This window comes from Corylus avellana, chromosome ca4, assembly GCF_901000735.1.
Source record: "Corylus avellana chromosome ca4, CavTom2PMs-1.0".
Taxonomy (NCBI): Eukaryota; Viridiplantae; Streptophyta; class Magnoliopsida; order Fagales; family Betulaceae; genus Corylus; species Corylus avellana.
Window position 1 is genome coordinate 4,103,897 of NC_081544.1, and position 14,638 is coordinate 4,118,534.

At 35.5% G+C, this 14,638-nt stretch overlaps 2 protein-coding genes across 2 annotated transcripts; one reads left to right on the forward strand and one right to left on the reverse strand.

Moving 5' to 3' along the window:
- The first annotated feature begins 1,402 nt into the window (after window positions 1–1,402).
- On the forward strand, window positions 1,403–7,350 carry LOC132177651 (uncharacterized). The gene is made up of 4 exons (XM_059590065.1): window positions 1,403–1,693; window positions 4,762–4,991; window positions 5,736–5,843; window positions 7,063–7,350. Exons 1-4 carry the CDS (start codon window positions 1,486–1,488, stop codon window positions 7,183–7,185), a joined length of 669 nt encoding a protein of 222 aa, XP_059446048.1. The 5' UTR covers window positions 1,403–1,485; the 3' UTR covers window positions 7,186–7,350.
- Window positions 7,351–7,550: 200 nt separating this feature from the next.
- On the reverse strand, window positions 7,551–12,671 carry LOC132177652 (amino acid permease 6-like). Its single transcript, XM_059590067.1, has 7 exons — window positions 12,482–12,671; window positions 12,161–12,394; window positions 11,629–11,722; window positions 11,168–11,382; window positions 9,502–9,644; window positions 8,384–8,611; window positions 7,551–7,976 (listed from the first exon to the last, which is right to left on the reverse strand). The coding sequence occupies exons 1-7, from the start codon at window positions 12,561–12,563 to the stop codon at window positions 7,551–7,553; spliced, it is 1,422 nt and encodes a 473-aa protein (XP_059446050.1). The 5' UTR covers window positions 12,564–12,671.
- Window positions 12,672–14,638: the final 1,967 nt, after the last annotated feature.

Here is a 14,638-nt window from a genome sequence, read left to right on the forward strand (position 1 = left end):
AAGCTAAAGCTTAATGCTAGGCTGATTTTGTTTCTCTGGAAAATTGCTTGGGACATTCTCCCCTCTAAAATCAGGCTGAAAGCTATCTTCAATATCCCTAATTCAGAATCCCTTTGCCCTCTTTGCAGCTCAGAAGAGGATTCTCTTTCCCATCTCTTCTTTCGTTGCATTTTTGCTAGAGTTGCTTGGAGATCCTCTTTTTGGCCTCTTGATTCCTTAGCTTGGTCCTCTCTTAGTCTCCCAGACTGGATAAAAGGCATCATCTATCCTTTTTCCTCTTTTGGTATTCCTAAAGCTGATTCTCACTTGTTTCAAATTTATGCTTCGGTTTTATGTGATCTCCTCTGGTTTTCTAGAAATAAAGCAGTGCATGAAGGCATTATTCCAGATATCATTTCTTTGGCTAGCTCCATCAAAAGAACATCTCTGGATCATGCAGCAGCTTGGAAGTATTCCTCCCCTATTACTGTAAAAGAATTCTGGTTTCCTCCCCCAGCAGGCTCACACAAGATCAATTTTGACACTGCTATAAGGGAAAAATTTTCAGTGCAGGCTGCTGTTTGCAGAGATTCAAAGGGTCACATTGTTAAGGCTATTTCCCAAATAAATCCTCCATGTGATCCCATCTATGGTGAAGCTCTTGCAGCTCAGCTTGCTGCCTCCTTAGCAGCCTCTTTGAAGCTCTCAAGTTTCTCTCTTGAAGGTGACTCATCGGTGATTATTGATGCTTTGCAAAACCCTTCCATCACTTTTGACTGGCATATACAATCAGTGATTGCCAACTCTTTGTTACTCCTTAAAGCCTCCCCTCTTTGGGAGGCAAAGAAAATTCACAGAAGTGCAAACTTCTGCGCCCACCATGTGGCTTATTGGGCCGCGGCAAGAGTGTTCTCGGGCTGCATTCCCACTTATTTTCCCCCCCCTCCTTCAATCCCCTTATGTAGTGGAAAGGATCCACCCCCCTCTCTTTCTTTCTCCTGTTGTAAGGCCTTTGGCCCCTTGGTTTGTTAATGGATGTCTTGTTACAAAAAAAAAAAAAAAAAAAAAGTTATAATAACAATTAAAAACAAATTAAGTTACCATTTATTTTTTTAATATATTTATTAGCATGCCGTTTTTTAAATGGTCCCAACTGACAAGTACGTATAATTTGCCAAGGTTTGTATAAGTAATAACTGAAATACTCATCTACGTCTTCATCTGTGAATTTCTCCACCATATATATATATATTTTCAAAATATTAGTTATAGTATCAGAAAAAGAAAAAGAAAAAGAACATTTGTCCTACTCTAACCGCAACTTCTAGCCACAAACCTACCTGCGCCATCTCCCGCGTACATTAGCGACAACACCGCTCCGGCACTAAAATACGCCATCCCCCCGCCTCTATAGAATAGAAAGTCCAGCAGGCCAAGCAACACTCTCAAACCTCGCGCGATGAAATCACTTTAACTTTTACGTCTCCTTTGACGCGAATTTACCAAATGGCCTCTCTGCAAATCCTGAAATCCACTTTCACTGCGATTTCAATTTCCCATTCCAACTTTCCCGGAAAATCGAGGTGGGTTTTCTCGGAATCGGATTCCAGGAAAAGGCTTCTGAGGTTGGGTTGTTGGAGGAGCTCCAGGTACTGTACGAGCAGAAGCTTCAGGGTCTGTTGCGAAGCTCGGGACGACGATAACCAAAGCAAGGGCAAGCTTCTCATACTTGCTCTTCTCCCGTTTTTCTTTTCCTGCTTTGCTTTTCAAATTTTGGTTGTAAGGATTTTTGTTTTTTATTGGGGTGAAAAAAGAAAGTAAGTCTTTGTTTGGTTGCTGAGAAAACTGAAGCAAGGAAAAGGTAGTAGAGTGAAAGCTTTTTTGGAAAATTATGAGTTTAAAGGTTTAATTTCCTTCTGGTACCCCAAAATGTTTAGAAATTTAGAGTGGTAGTATTGGTTGTGTTCGAGAGGTTGAATATTATATTTGGTTGTTGAAAATAACGTGAAAGAAATGGAAAATGTTGAAAGTAGATAAAAGAAATATGAGAAAGCTAAGAATCTTGACATGTAAATTTTACGTCTTGCTATTTTGGTTCACGTATCCCAGTGGGTTATTTTTACTGCTTTTTTCTCAGGTCAAGAGGGATTTGTGTTGATCTGTATGTGTCAAAATGTGAAATAGTCATGCGCTTTGACTAGTCAAGATTTTTTTATTGCTTAGTTGTGGAAACTATCTATATGTAGAGTTTTGAGATCTCCCTTGGCTTCATTTTTGACATTTATAACTGGTTGCACCGTCTAATGTAGAAGGGGATGCCTCCATCAGTTGAAACCTTTCATCAGAGCTCTCTCAGTCTCTCTCTGTTTTTTCCCAAATAAAAATCTTTTTTGCCTTTTTAAAGTATATCTAATTATCTTGTATTTTATTTTTATTTTTTTGTCGAAAGTACCACAACAGTGGAAGAGAAACTTTTGCTTTGTGTGTGATATATATATCTTGAGTTGGAATTGTGCTGGTATGCTTTATAAGAAACAGATGAATTGTTGATTAGTTTTGTGAAATCAATATGAAATGAAACTTGTGCGAGAAAGGAACAAAGAAATACACACAAGGAAGTGCACATCTACTGAAAGTAACTTGTCAGAAAAAATAATGAAGAATATGGTCACTGACTATGTACAAGCTACAAGTTGAGAGCAAGGTGATGTCTTTAATTTGTTTTAGATAGGGTGGCTGTATGTCAAATTATAGGATATGATGTCAGATAGATGGAGAGTGAAAAATTCGTTTGGACCCCAATTGTTAATCACACAATCCCAATTAGCAAAATGAACGAATACTAAGCCAAGCACCATAGATAAAATTAACAAAATCAAAGTAAACATAAAACAAATCAACATAGAGATTTGTCAATGGCTCCAGAACTTCTTGCCTTCTTCTGTAGGAATCATCTTCACGAACGAACCACATCCGCTTCAATCTAGAACTCTGGTGCTTGTAGGCTTTTATGTGGTTTGAACAATGATAAACAAGGAGAAGGATTAAACTGTTTAAGGCTCACATGTGTTTAGAAACCTCTCCAAGGACATCGAAAAATAGCCTCTATAGGTTATGAAAGTCGTGATGTATGAGGTTTATATAAATGGGGAGAAAACTAAAGTTTTTAGGCTAAGTTGGCTAAGGTTTAAAATAGTTTGCCGTAGTCTCGTTCGAATGAAATCTAGGGTTTTACAATTTTCTTGAGCGGCGATCGAACACTTTAAACCAGACCTCCATTGAGGCATTTTGAGGTGCTCTTTTTCGGACGACCTTTGAATGAGACTTCTAGGCATACTGGAAGATCCTTTAATACTGCGCTCGAATGAGCTTCGATCATGACTGTGATCGAGGCATTCTGGAACTTTGTAAAAACTTGATGTACACTCTTGTTCGAACGAGATCTTCAATCTCTCAATTAGCACCAAGTTTCCTTTGACTCAACCTTACGCTTAAACCTTACAAGTCAACATGTTTTGACACTCAACTTACCAACTCTAAAATCTAACAGAGAGCAAGAAGGATACCTTCTTGATTTTGTCAACAAAGGAAGTTTATCCAAGTCCAAAGTGGAGTTGAGGTGCGTTATTTTTTGCTAAATTAAGAGGTTGGTGAAGCAATTACTTGCTTATCTCTAAGAACTAGGGAACTGGCATACATGGAAAAATTTTAGACGTTGAAGATCTAGAGGGGAGGCTTTTGCAAGAGATGGTTTCTGAAGTATATTTCTGCATACTGTACTGGTAGTGAAACAGAGGGAAAATGGAGACTTGTGCAGGATTTCTAAATATGTTTACTGTGTTAAACAAAAAATAAACTATATATGAATAAAAGAATCCAAGTTTAATTCTTGGTGCTTTCTGGAGTCTGTTTCAATTAATTAATATTCATAAGAAGAATGTAAATAGGATCTTATTTTCTTTTACTTTCTTCTTTACTCTTTTTGGTAAGTTACACTTGTCCGCATGGAAAGGGAAATTGGAGTCAAAGTGGATTTTGCGAAACACCTAGTTTAATAGCCATCTCCTAAAACTGATGGACTTTAGTAGTTTTCTTTCAGTGTTGCTTTAGTATTAGTGGCATTCTCACCTAGTACAATAGTCAGCCTAGTTCAGTCAAACTGAGGAATACCTAAAACTGATGATGAAAATGAATTGTTTGAGAGAGAGAGAGAGAGAAGAAATAAAAATAACATGAATAAAACATCTTTTTTGAACTTTTTAAGAGCGTACTAACATGATTCAATTAAATAAATAACTTTCGCTTTATCTCAGATATTGAGTTGAGGGGAAGCATGATTCATATATAAGAAAAAAGAAGATTAAACATGGTATAGACCATCTATTATATATGAAATATGAATAATTGTTTAAACCGCATAAATAAAAAGAAGTTAGTGAATGAGACATAAACCACGCTTAAGTTTCTAAAAGGACCTAAAAGATGTGATAGGCTCACTTTTTTATGAGGCATAATCCAAACAAGACGTCCACCTTCATTTCATGGCTTAAAGGCTTAAAGCCATACAAATGCCTTGGGAGTTAGCTTCAGAAATGCCTTTAGCAACCTTGCTTTTGGGAGATGCCGGATTATCATGTAGCTTAATTAATGGTTATAGGATGATGTATTGAGCTTTGTGAGGTATTCATTAACAATTGTTTTTCCACCACACATTGGGAATGTAATATGATATTCCTTCTAGATGATTTCACTTTTGGTCCCTCACATGACCAATTTTTTCAGGTGAAGAACCTCCTGAGTCATTATTTATGAAGGAATTGAGGAGGAGAGGCATGACTCCGACTTCATTGCTTGAAGAAACAAAAAGGAGCAATTATGGACTAGATAGTGAGATAAACTTGAAGGAAGAAGATAGAGGATTTTCTAATAGAAGTGCAGTCTCAACTGAACTTGAGAAAAGCCTATCTAATCAAAGGGAGCGCTCCATGGCATTGAACAGTGAAGGCCTTGAGGTATTATTCTTTTCCTATCAATTACTTAAATAGTATATTCTTTCAATGCTTTAAACTCTTGAACTCATGAAGCATGGTATCTAGCAAAAATTGTTATTTACCTCAAAGGTTGAGGAATGGTCTTAGGGCATTGAGGCAAAATACTCTTTGATGGAGATAAAAGCCAAATATCCTTCAATGGAGACAAAAGAGAAAGAGGAGAAAAAGGGAACATGAAACATAATTGAATAGCAATTAGTACATGATTTTACAGTAATATCTGTTCTTGAACTGACTTCATCCACTCTCTAGTATCTTTGTAGAGTAAGAGGTTCATTTTCATCAACATGTAACATACAATTGTCAAGTGTTTTTGCGTAATCTGCATTTAAGTTACCCTAAAGGCGTGCTTCCTCTTTGGATACAAAGGTTCTCACAGTCGTCTGTTATATATTGAATATAGTTTGTGATTTTGATGCATAATTTGCCTATGGTATGTTGGTCGTCGCTATGTTAGTTGTCCATGATTAAAAGGCCGGGAACTGTTGGAATCATCAAATATAAGGAAATGGAAATGGCTTTGTAATATTTCGTTAAATTGTTAGGAATATTGGGTTGATAATATTTGTTCTCTTCCTATAAATGAAATACAATAATGGTGTTCTAATTTATTAGAATGAACTTATATTTATTGTTTTTTTTGCTTTGTGTTGTGGCATGGGCACATCGTACAAGGAAATTGACTTGCATCTTTATCTGTTTCAGGGGTTAATTCCTCGGGCTAAACTTTTGTTGACTATTGGGGGAACATTCTTCTTTGGATTTTGGCCGTTGATCCTCATAACTATTGCCGTCTTTTGTGCTCTCTACTTCGTAAGCTCTCTCCCTTCACCTGTGATATGAATGTTCTTATGTTGTTTCACAGCATTTCAAGCTTTTCTTTAGTTTATTAGTTAATGTCTTCTACTTTATGCAAACATTCGAAATGTTCAATTAGCTGGTAGGTGGTTAAGAAATGGGGTCATCAAAAGTATGAAATGTTGAAGATCATTCAGGAAGTGATCATTTCCTGTTGTAGTTTTCCTATAGATTTAATTTCTTGGAATGTTTTTTCCACTTAGCTTCATTCTTATGGAACCACAATGTCGTTGGACCAAGTCAGTTTATATTAAGTTGAGAAAGACAAGATTACATATGGAATTTTTTATTTTTTTTTAGCTTAAGATTCATGAGATGTTAGAGACATGCAGATCCTATGGAGGGAGGGAGTGAAAGAGAACTAGATACTGGAGTCTAAAAGTAGAAAATGAAGTAAGCAGATAGGTGGAAATTAATATGGATCAACTGTTTTTTGATGGTTTAAGTGGGATGTAATGGATCAAACGCTATAAGTTCCATGAAGAAATCAAATGCATGCTGAATATCAAACTGTTCAGTGATCTTATAGATGTCCAGTAGCCAATATTTTCATTGAATTGGCAAATCTGTTCTCCTAAATTAATTAGGTTCAGTCATTACCAATGGGAACTTATCTTTGGCAAAATTATTTTGAATGAAGCTTGGCTTATTATATCTCTGATGATGCATGTGCTTTTCCTTTGCTGATTGCTACTTGTTAATTATGACTGTTAGTTTTCAAAATGTGTACACTATTCAAAGGGGCGACAGAAACATCACAAACGTGACGTAAAGAGTGAAATTTTAGAACAAAATATTTAAATGGTGGTTTTCTTCTTTAGTATTTTATTGATTGACCACTGCTCCAAAATGGAGTCTATAAGTACTTTGGTTCCTTTTGAGCCATAATAGGAAAATTTTACACACACCATGAATATTGACTAGAACAATCATCTGATAATTGTTTTTCTTATTGTCCTTTATGACTTGTTGGACTTACTCTTCTACTATTTGTTATATCTTGTTTATTTTGTTTAAATTGTTGCTTCATGTGGTAAACACATGAGATTGAGATGGAGTAAAAGAAAGATATGAGTCTTTTCATTATTTTGTTGCATAGTAATTTATGATGCTTGACATCTTATGGAAGCAAAATTTGATTTTTTTTTTTTTTTTTTCCTCTTCCATTTGGCAGTATTTTGGACCAACTTTTGTCCATGATGCAAGCAAGACACCTATTTCGCCGCCCCCATATATTGATCCGTATGCACTTCTGGAAGATGAAAGGATTTCACAAATTGCCCCGCGTGTAAATTAAAGGGCAATGTTATCACATACAACAGCCTCTTAGAACTCCAATTACATATTTCCTTGGCTTAATTAATCTCCTTACTCTTGTCTATTCTTTCCCCGTGTAAATCCTACATTGGTAAAGAACTTTTCAAATCATTTTATAATGAAGTGTCTTGCACACCATTATCTAGATTATCTGGTCAGGTTGTTTTATTATAATAATCTCTATGATTGTAATGTACGATTGTTTGTTTTGACATAAAATGTCTTCAGCATTTTTTGGTGTTGGGTGTGATGGGTGTAGATAAGGAAAACATGATCCGAGCTCTCAGAAGACGATAGTAATAATACCAAACAAGGTTTCACAAAAGTTAATAATACAAAGATACATTAAGAAAAAGACTTGAAAGGCTGGTAGTGATGGAGCTCAACGATGATGCCTTGAATGCATGCAGCAGCAGCAGCAAATGTTATAATCAAGCAAGCCCAATTCAATATGTTGAGCCAAATCCAGGTAGGAGAAAATTTGGGAATGTGAGCCTGAGAAATGTACATCTCAACTGGGAAATACACAGTCAATGGCCAGAATGAAATGGCTCCAATTAACCCCAAAACACTGTTGAAGACTGGAAATATCATCGCAATCACAGACGTAATTATCACATATACTGTTCTCCAGATCAACCGGAAGAAATTCATCTTGTAAATACCAATAAATGGAATGTAAATGGGATGTTCTATTACTATGAAATCACTTCCTGACCACCGGCTGCTCATCCAACCTTCCACAAGCTGGTATATTGGCTGGCAGAACACCTACGCACACATGCATAATTAGAATTTAGCTTCATATATATATATATATATATAGTCCAATGCATATTGAAGTTTTAAAATCTGTGTCTCTTTCTACTAGAATAGAAACTCTGAGAGTGTTTTCGTTTAGTTTCATTTTGTACAAAATGCAACCAGACTACAGAGGATTTCTGGGCTATTATATCATAAAGAAGCGTTTGCTGTTACCGAGTGCATACCAATTGATCAGAATTGGTGAAGGGTAAATATAACTTCTTAAGGAAAGCGACTCTTTAATGCACCTTAAAAGCATTCAATTTCCCGTTTTCTATTCTGATCTAACATTTAGGTGCCAAGAAGAAGAAGAAGAAGAAGAAGAATCCTGTGATCTTATAATCACTTATAGGGTAGTCATTTTAGAGATTTACCTGGTAAGCTCCGACAAGATGGACAACAATGCAAATGTTGGCGATGTCTATAAGCCAGAAAGGCTCATAAAAACCAAACCCTGTTAAAAAATTGCCAGGTGCATTGTTCCCGAAAGCTAAATAGCCCAAAACTCCACACAGCAAGTAAAATATGGAGGTAATTGAGACTGCAATGGTGGTAGCTTTCTTCATCACCAGGTTCTCTGGTGGGCTTGATTTTAGCGTATCCTGCAATTTATGAAACTTCAGTCTACAGGATTTACTACAATTCAATTACAAATTACAAATTATGAGGAGCAAATGTTACAGCTTATTTGTTGGGAGATTAATTAGTACAAGAATCATGGAGAAGGGCAAAGAAAAATTCAAGAATACTGTTGAAAATGTCAAGATTTGTGAGAATTGGAGCATTCCTTCAAGTATCTTGGTTCAAAATGGATGACGAAGCTTTTTTTCTCTGATGGGTGGTACGTAGGTTTTTTTTTTTTTAATTAGCTTGTGATTTTTTGTGTAGGAGACCATTTGTAATTGCTTGATGTAAATAACTGAGTTCCAACTTTCTTGCTGGTGGTGTGTTTAGGTGTTTTGTTTGTGTTGGAATGAAAATTTTATTCATCGAAAAAAAAAAAATTAACTAAAAGAAGGTGAAACCGAAGTTGGAGATTCTTAATTGGGGTTCTTCAACTCAATTACAAATTGATGTTTCTATCCATAATTGGTAAATGATAAAAAAAAAAAAATGTATGGTTGATAAATGATAAGTCAACGATTAACTATAATTGAAGTGATAAGGATTTTTTATTTTGTTTAATCATTTCACTAATTATGAATTGCTATGTCAGTTAATATAGGACGTATATATTGTAAAAGTTTAATTTTTGAATGTTTTGTGTGGAGTTACATCTAGAATCAATGTTCTATTAGGTTTTCAGCATTCTTTCCTTAATAGATAGATGGTAATTGCGTCTTCTTTAAGATTTAGATCCCGTGCAATATATTAGCTAGGTTTTCTAGGCACACCCCGGTTACCATTGGTTCGACACCAGTATATATATACTGGTGTCGAACCAATGGTAACCGGGATATATATATATGAATTAGAGTAGAGATAGACTTGCCTGTATTTCAATGAGGACATTAGAGTAAGAATAGGCCAAGGCAATGTTTCCAATGGCCTGTAAGCTGTTCCACACCTTCTGTGAACTTGTTACGTCCACGCCTGCCGTTATTCCATCAATGCTTGTCTTCCCTGTTTTCCCTTCTGCAAAATAGAATAGAATATGTATACAGTAAATTTAAAGCAACTAAGCAATATTACGTCTATTTATAAGCCAAAAGATAATCAGATAAAGACAAAATGGAAAGAAATGAATCTCTTTAATTGGCATTGCCTAACCCAATCCCACCCGGGCATCATGAGTACGTGAAAACTAAGGTGACTAATACTAATCAGGTTTGTGTGAATTATTCTTCATTGCAGAAAGTCAAACTTACGTCCTTGTATGCGCCTAACTTCATGAGAATTTTCTTAAGACTACTGAACTACCAAGGCAAACTTCATTGGATTGAGATCTTGTGCACTACGTACCTACAATATTATCTATATGTGGGGTGCAATAGTACCGGCCGTGATCGTTCATTTTAAATGAATAATTCAAAATATGACACGTCATTAATGCAAATTAGAAACTAAAATATTTCTCTCTTTTCAATTGCCTACCCCTACCTTTATAATGACCACCATTCTCATTAGGTAACTGCTACTACTAGCTAGCCTGCTACCACTACAGCCAAAAGCTAAATTGTCTTAGCTAAATAAGTAAGTGATTCAACCAACCGCAACACATCTATAGGATGGCCAAACAACCCTAATGACCTTCGAGGATGGTTCATCCACCCACAAAGGCCATATTGAAGGTGGCTTAGCCATTCAATCAAACAAGATAGTTATGTTACCTTTTTGAACTATTGGGATGACTTAGGCACCCCAATTTAGTATTTGAAAGTTGTCCAAGCACCTTTTTTTGTCAACATACTAGCGAAAGAGAGAGAATGACCTAACCAATGCTATTTTTTAAAAAACCAAATAAGAGAGTGTGAAAAGTGAAAATGCGGAAGTAGAAGTGGGTATAGCATTATATTTTATGATAGTGACACGATCCCTTACAATTTTAGAGAAATTATATATTCAAAAATTATGTGAATTCAAGCTGTTTTTTTTGCATCGAACGACTTAAAAAATGGTACCTATTAAAAATGTGGCATGTTTTCATAGCAGTAAAAAAAAATTCCAAAAATTTTTTTGTTGACTTTTAAAGAGAGGCTTCTTTTCTTTGCAGCCTTCTTCTACTATGGTAGTGGTAGATTATTGGTAGCAGTGGTGTGGCAGTGGAGCTACGTGCATTAGTCTTGATACAGGTAACGAAGCTGGCAGCTGAAAAGAGAGAGGTTTTAAGTGTTTGATGACTTCACAGATTTTGGACCATTCATTTAAAATGAACGGTCACACAATTAAAGCTTTTGCATCCGTGCAAGATCTTGATCCAACATGTCATTTACTTTACCTCATGGCCTTTTAAAACCCTTGGGAATTGGTATTTTTTGCCACCGTCAATTGAACCAACCAACTGGTTTCGTGGATTTATTACCTTCTATCTTTTTCAAGAAAGAGAGCACCACAAATCAAAGTCGTCAAAAAAACACTTCGACCAAAAAAAATATTACTTTTTCAACGATCAAAACCAAAAACTCTCATGATATATATATATATATATAGTTGCTGACCTGCTATGTGGGCTGTGGAAAGACCAATGCCTATGAAAGCGTAAGAGAATGACATGATTGCAGCGAGGTAGGAGAGCCCTGCAAGGTCTTGAAAGTTTGGTATTTGGCTCAGAATAATCTGAATCATCCCAAAAATGATCATGTAGGAATTGTTTGAGGTGTGACAACCCGCAGCATGGCCATTGTTGTGAAAGCATTGCGATCTTTTGATGGCTCTGCTTATAAAATTATATAAGTCAATCATAGTTCGGTTCATTTAATTAAGCAGATTAGATCCGTCAATTTTAATTCACTAATTTTGAATTGAATTTGTTAAAAATTGCCAACTCTCTACAAACACTTGATGAAATATTGAAAAGTACATGAAGGAAGGGCATTCTCATCAAATGATCACAATTAGCATAAGAAATAAATCACATTATGCAAAAAAAAAAAAAAAAAAAAGATTTTGTATAGCTTACGCCATGCTAATAGCGGAAGTGATGGTGTATCCGATTGTCAATCCTACAAGATTCGTATATTGAGCTACTCCACAAAGCTTGTATTTAAGTCCTCCTGTGGAGAGAGAGAGATATATATATATATATATATAATTTTAACACAAAGACATTTGCATCTTAAGACATAAAGATCTCTCTCATAGCTGATCTTCCATTTGGATTTTGTTGTTGGGGGTGCCACCCCACCCTTTTGATGTTGTTCGATCCCATGTAACCTATTTTTTCTTATTTGATAAAATAAAAAAAAAAAACAAAAAAAAACCCCAAAGGAGTTGGCTCAAGTGCCAAATCACTTGATTCAAAGTTCGACCTCCCTTTATTGCAAACAATTTCTTGAGACGACATCCCGACTTGTGTGAAGGAGGCACTAGTTTGCAAGGTGTTTCGGGAATCTAGTCGAGGCAAACCCTCATATACCCCAGTTATAAAAAATAAAAATAAATAAAAAAATTAAATAAAAAAAATAGAAAAATGGCATGTTCTTCTTACGTACCCAAGTTATTCTTTACAGCCTCTATGTAATTGTAGTTTCTTGTCCCAGTGATAGGGTCAGGAAACCTATAGCAGTTGGCAAGTAGAGCAGAAGTAAACAAAGTGATGAGGGAGAAGATAACAAGAGCAACAACCCCAGCAATCCAACCCAGCTGAGCAATTGCCCATGCCAGAGACAGTATTCCAGACCCAACAACCGCTGTTATTATATGAGCACTTGCTGTCGTCACGGTTCCTTCAAAAATCAAAGACAAAATGAAGTCAATCTTCTTCTTTTCTCTTAGTGAGTTGCGTGTTTTCATAGAAAGATATATATATATACCAGTTCGTTTTGCGCGGCCATCATCATCAAACTTGGAAGTTGTGTCGCCGGATTCTATGGCAAAGCTTAGATTTCTCTGCATCTCCTTGTCTGATCTGTCTCAGGTGTTTGATGTCTAATAATTTTTCACCTTTGACGTTTGTTGAGATATGTTTCTCTCTCTCTCTCTCTCTCTCTCTCTATCTAGCAAGAAAAATGCTCAGAGTTGGGAAAAATGAAAAAGAAATCAAATTAAATATTGGTGACTTGAAAAAATACAAAATGGTTTATGACTAGAAATTAATGACTTGAAAAAGAAATTAATGACTTCCTGGATATGATATCCTATTATGAAGTCATACTTCTTTTGCTATGTCCAGCTTTATGCTGATAATCCGCAAAGCAAATGGTTAAAGCCTAATCAATGCCACAATATGAGTACAGCACATCCACATGAATAAATACTATACATATATATTCATATTCAAATCAAAGAGAAAAACTCTATCCGACCAAAGAAAATTTTGCTTAATTTGGAAATAGTACAAAGTTTTCTTTCTTATCTGGATTAGAGGAAAATTCCCTATCACAGTCTATTAAACTGTTGTATTTAAAATGCATGTAAGTCTATTACGTTAGACACATATTAATTTAATAAATTGGATCGAAAGAATTTCCTTCTAACCCAGTTTGAGCTGTTTGGGTAGGTGCATGTGAACTTGGGTGAGGGTAAAGGATTAATCGTGTGGGTGGAGGCATTTTAGGGAAAGAATGGGCTTAAGTGATCACATGCGAGTCACGCGATCATTTTTCCGTTAGTCAAAACAGCTTTGACTGATGGATAGGTCGAATTATAAAAATTTTAAACTTTAGGAAGTGCATTGCAAAAATTGAAATATTGGGGGTCGAATTGAAAATCGGCTCAAACTTTAGGGGGTAAAGTGTACTTTTTCCAAATTTTATTCTTAAAAATATATAATGTCCCATAATCTAGCTTATTGATCACTAAGAGAAAATATTTGGACCCAAAAAAAAAAAAATTAGGATTTGTGTAGAATAGGTAAGGAATTGAAAATCCACTTTCGAGATATAGTGCAATGCATTTGGAAGAAAGAATTAGATGCATTGCAATTTGCAACAATTTTTTTTTATTATTATTCAAACATTAATGCAACCAATTAAAGCATTCCAATTAATTAAGCAAACGACAATTATTTCTTCTGGACTAACAGATTCGACCATGTACGATAATTAATATGCTTCAATTGATGCTAAACATATCCTCCTTAATTCTATTATTATGTTACCTTAACCCTAACATGATCTTTGAAAAATGATGATCCCATTGTAATGAGATAATTAATGAGAGCTAGCCATGTCTAGGCCATTATTTTATTTTGAAATGATGCATCAATCTTTATATTGCAAAAACTTAGGGATTACACTTGCTCCGCAATTACAATATTTTGTATGAAAATTGGACTTGCCTCTAGCCACACATTATCTAGAGACTGATGGATTGCGGCTTTTGCCGGGTGATGAGCTGTTTCATTCGCCTTCCTTCGTAAGTGAGCATAATCATCATTCACATGGCTTATTTGTATCCATAACTCTCGTACGATGAGACTTTGCGCATTTTCAATTGCCTTTTCGTTGGAGGAGAATGATGTTCCTATACCTTTTCCGTTATAGGTTGTCAAAAAATTTAAAAAAAATATATATTAGTGGACACTTAGTGGGCGGCCGGAATATTGAGGGGTTAGTTTGGGTCTGGGCTGGGCTCCTTGGCCCAGTCAAGAGTGAAAAGGAATATTGAGTGGAAAACGATCGAGTTCTCCATCATAATCTCAGGTAAAATTCTTTGAAACGAAACTTTATTCAAATCTGATCACCGCTCTATGGAGAATAAATAAAAGCAAAAGCATCATATATAACCCTTCCTTTAATCCATTTATACTATACAGAGTATTCCATCATGATATTATATGTCTAGCTAGTCAGAGCTTATTAGAGCCGCAGATTTGTAGTCTGAAATGGAAAAAGATTTCAGCTTCTTCACTTTAATTTGCTTTATAAATTGTGTACTTATCTTCACCGTGTGTACAACAGAACTTATTCTAAGAGTAATATTCTGGACACGGCGGAAACTGCATTGAATGTCTGGCATATATATATATA

Coding starts and splice junctions, on each gene's coding strand:
- LOC132177651 (XM_059590065.1), top strand. CDS start 1,486: ATGGCCTCTCTGCAAATCCTGAAATCCACTTTCACTGCGATTTCAATT. Junction 1,694..4,761: donor CGACGATAACCAAAGCAAGG/GCAAGCTTCTCA, acceptor CAATTTTTTCAG/GTGAAGAACCTCCTGAGTCA. Junction 5,844..7,062: donor TCTTTTGTGCTCTCTACTTC/GTAAGCTCTCTC, acceptor TCCATTTGGCAG/TATTTTGGACCAACTTTTGT.
- LOC132177652 (XM_059590067.1), bottom strand. CDS start 12,563: ATGCAGAGAAATCTAAGCTTTGCCATAGAATCCGGCGACACAACTTCC. Junction 11,723..12,160: donor GGCTGTAAAGAATAACTTGG/GTACGTAAGAAG, acceptor CTCTCTCCACAG/GAGGACTTAAATACAAGCTT. Junction 8,612..9,501: donor ATGTCCTCATTGAAATACAG/GCAAGTCTATCT, acceptor CATAAATTGCAG/GATACGCTAAAATCAAGCCC.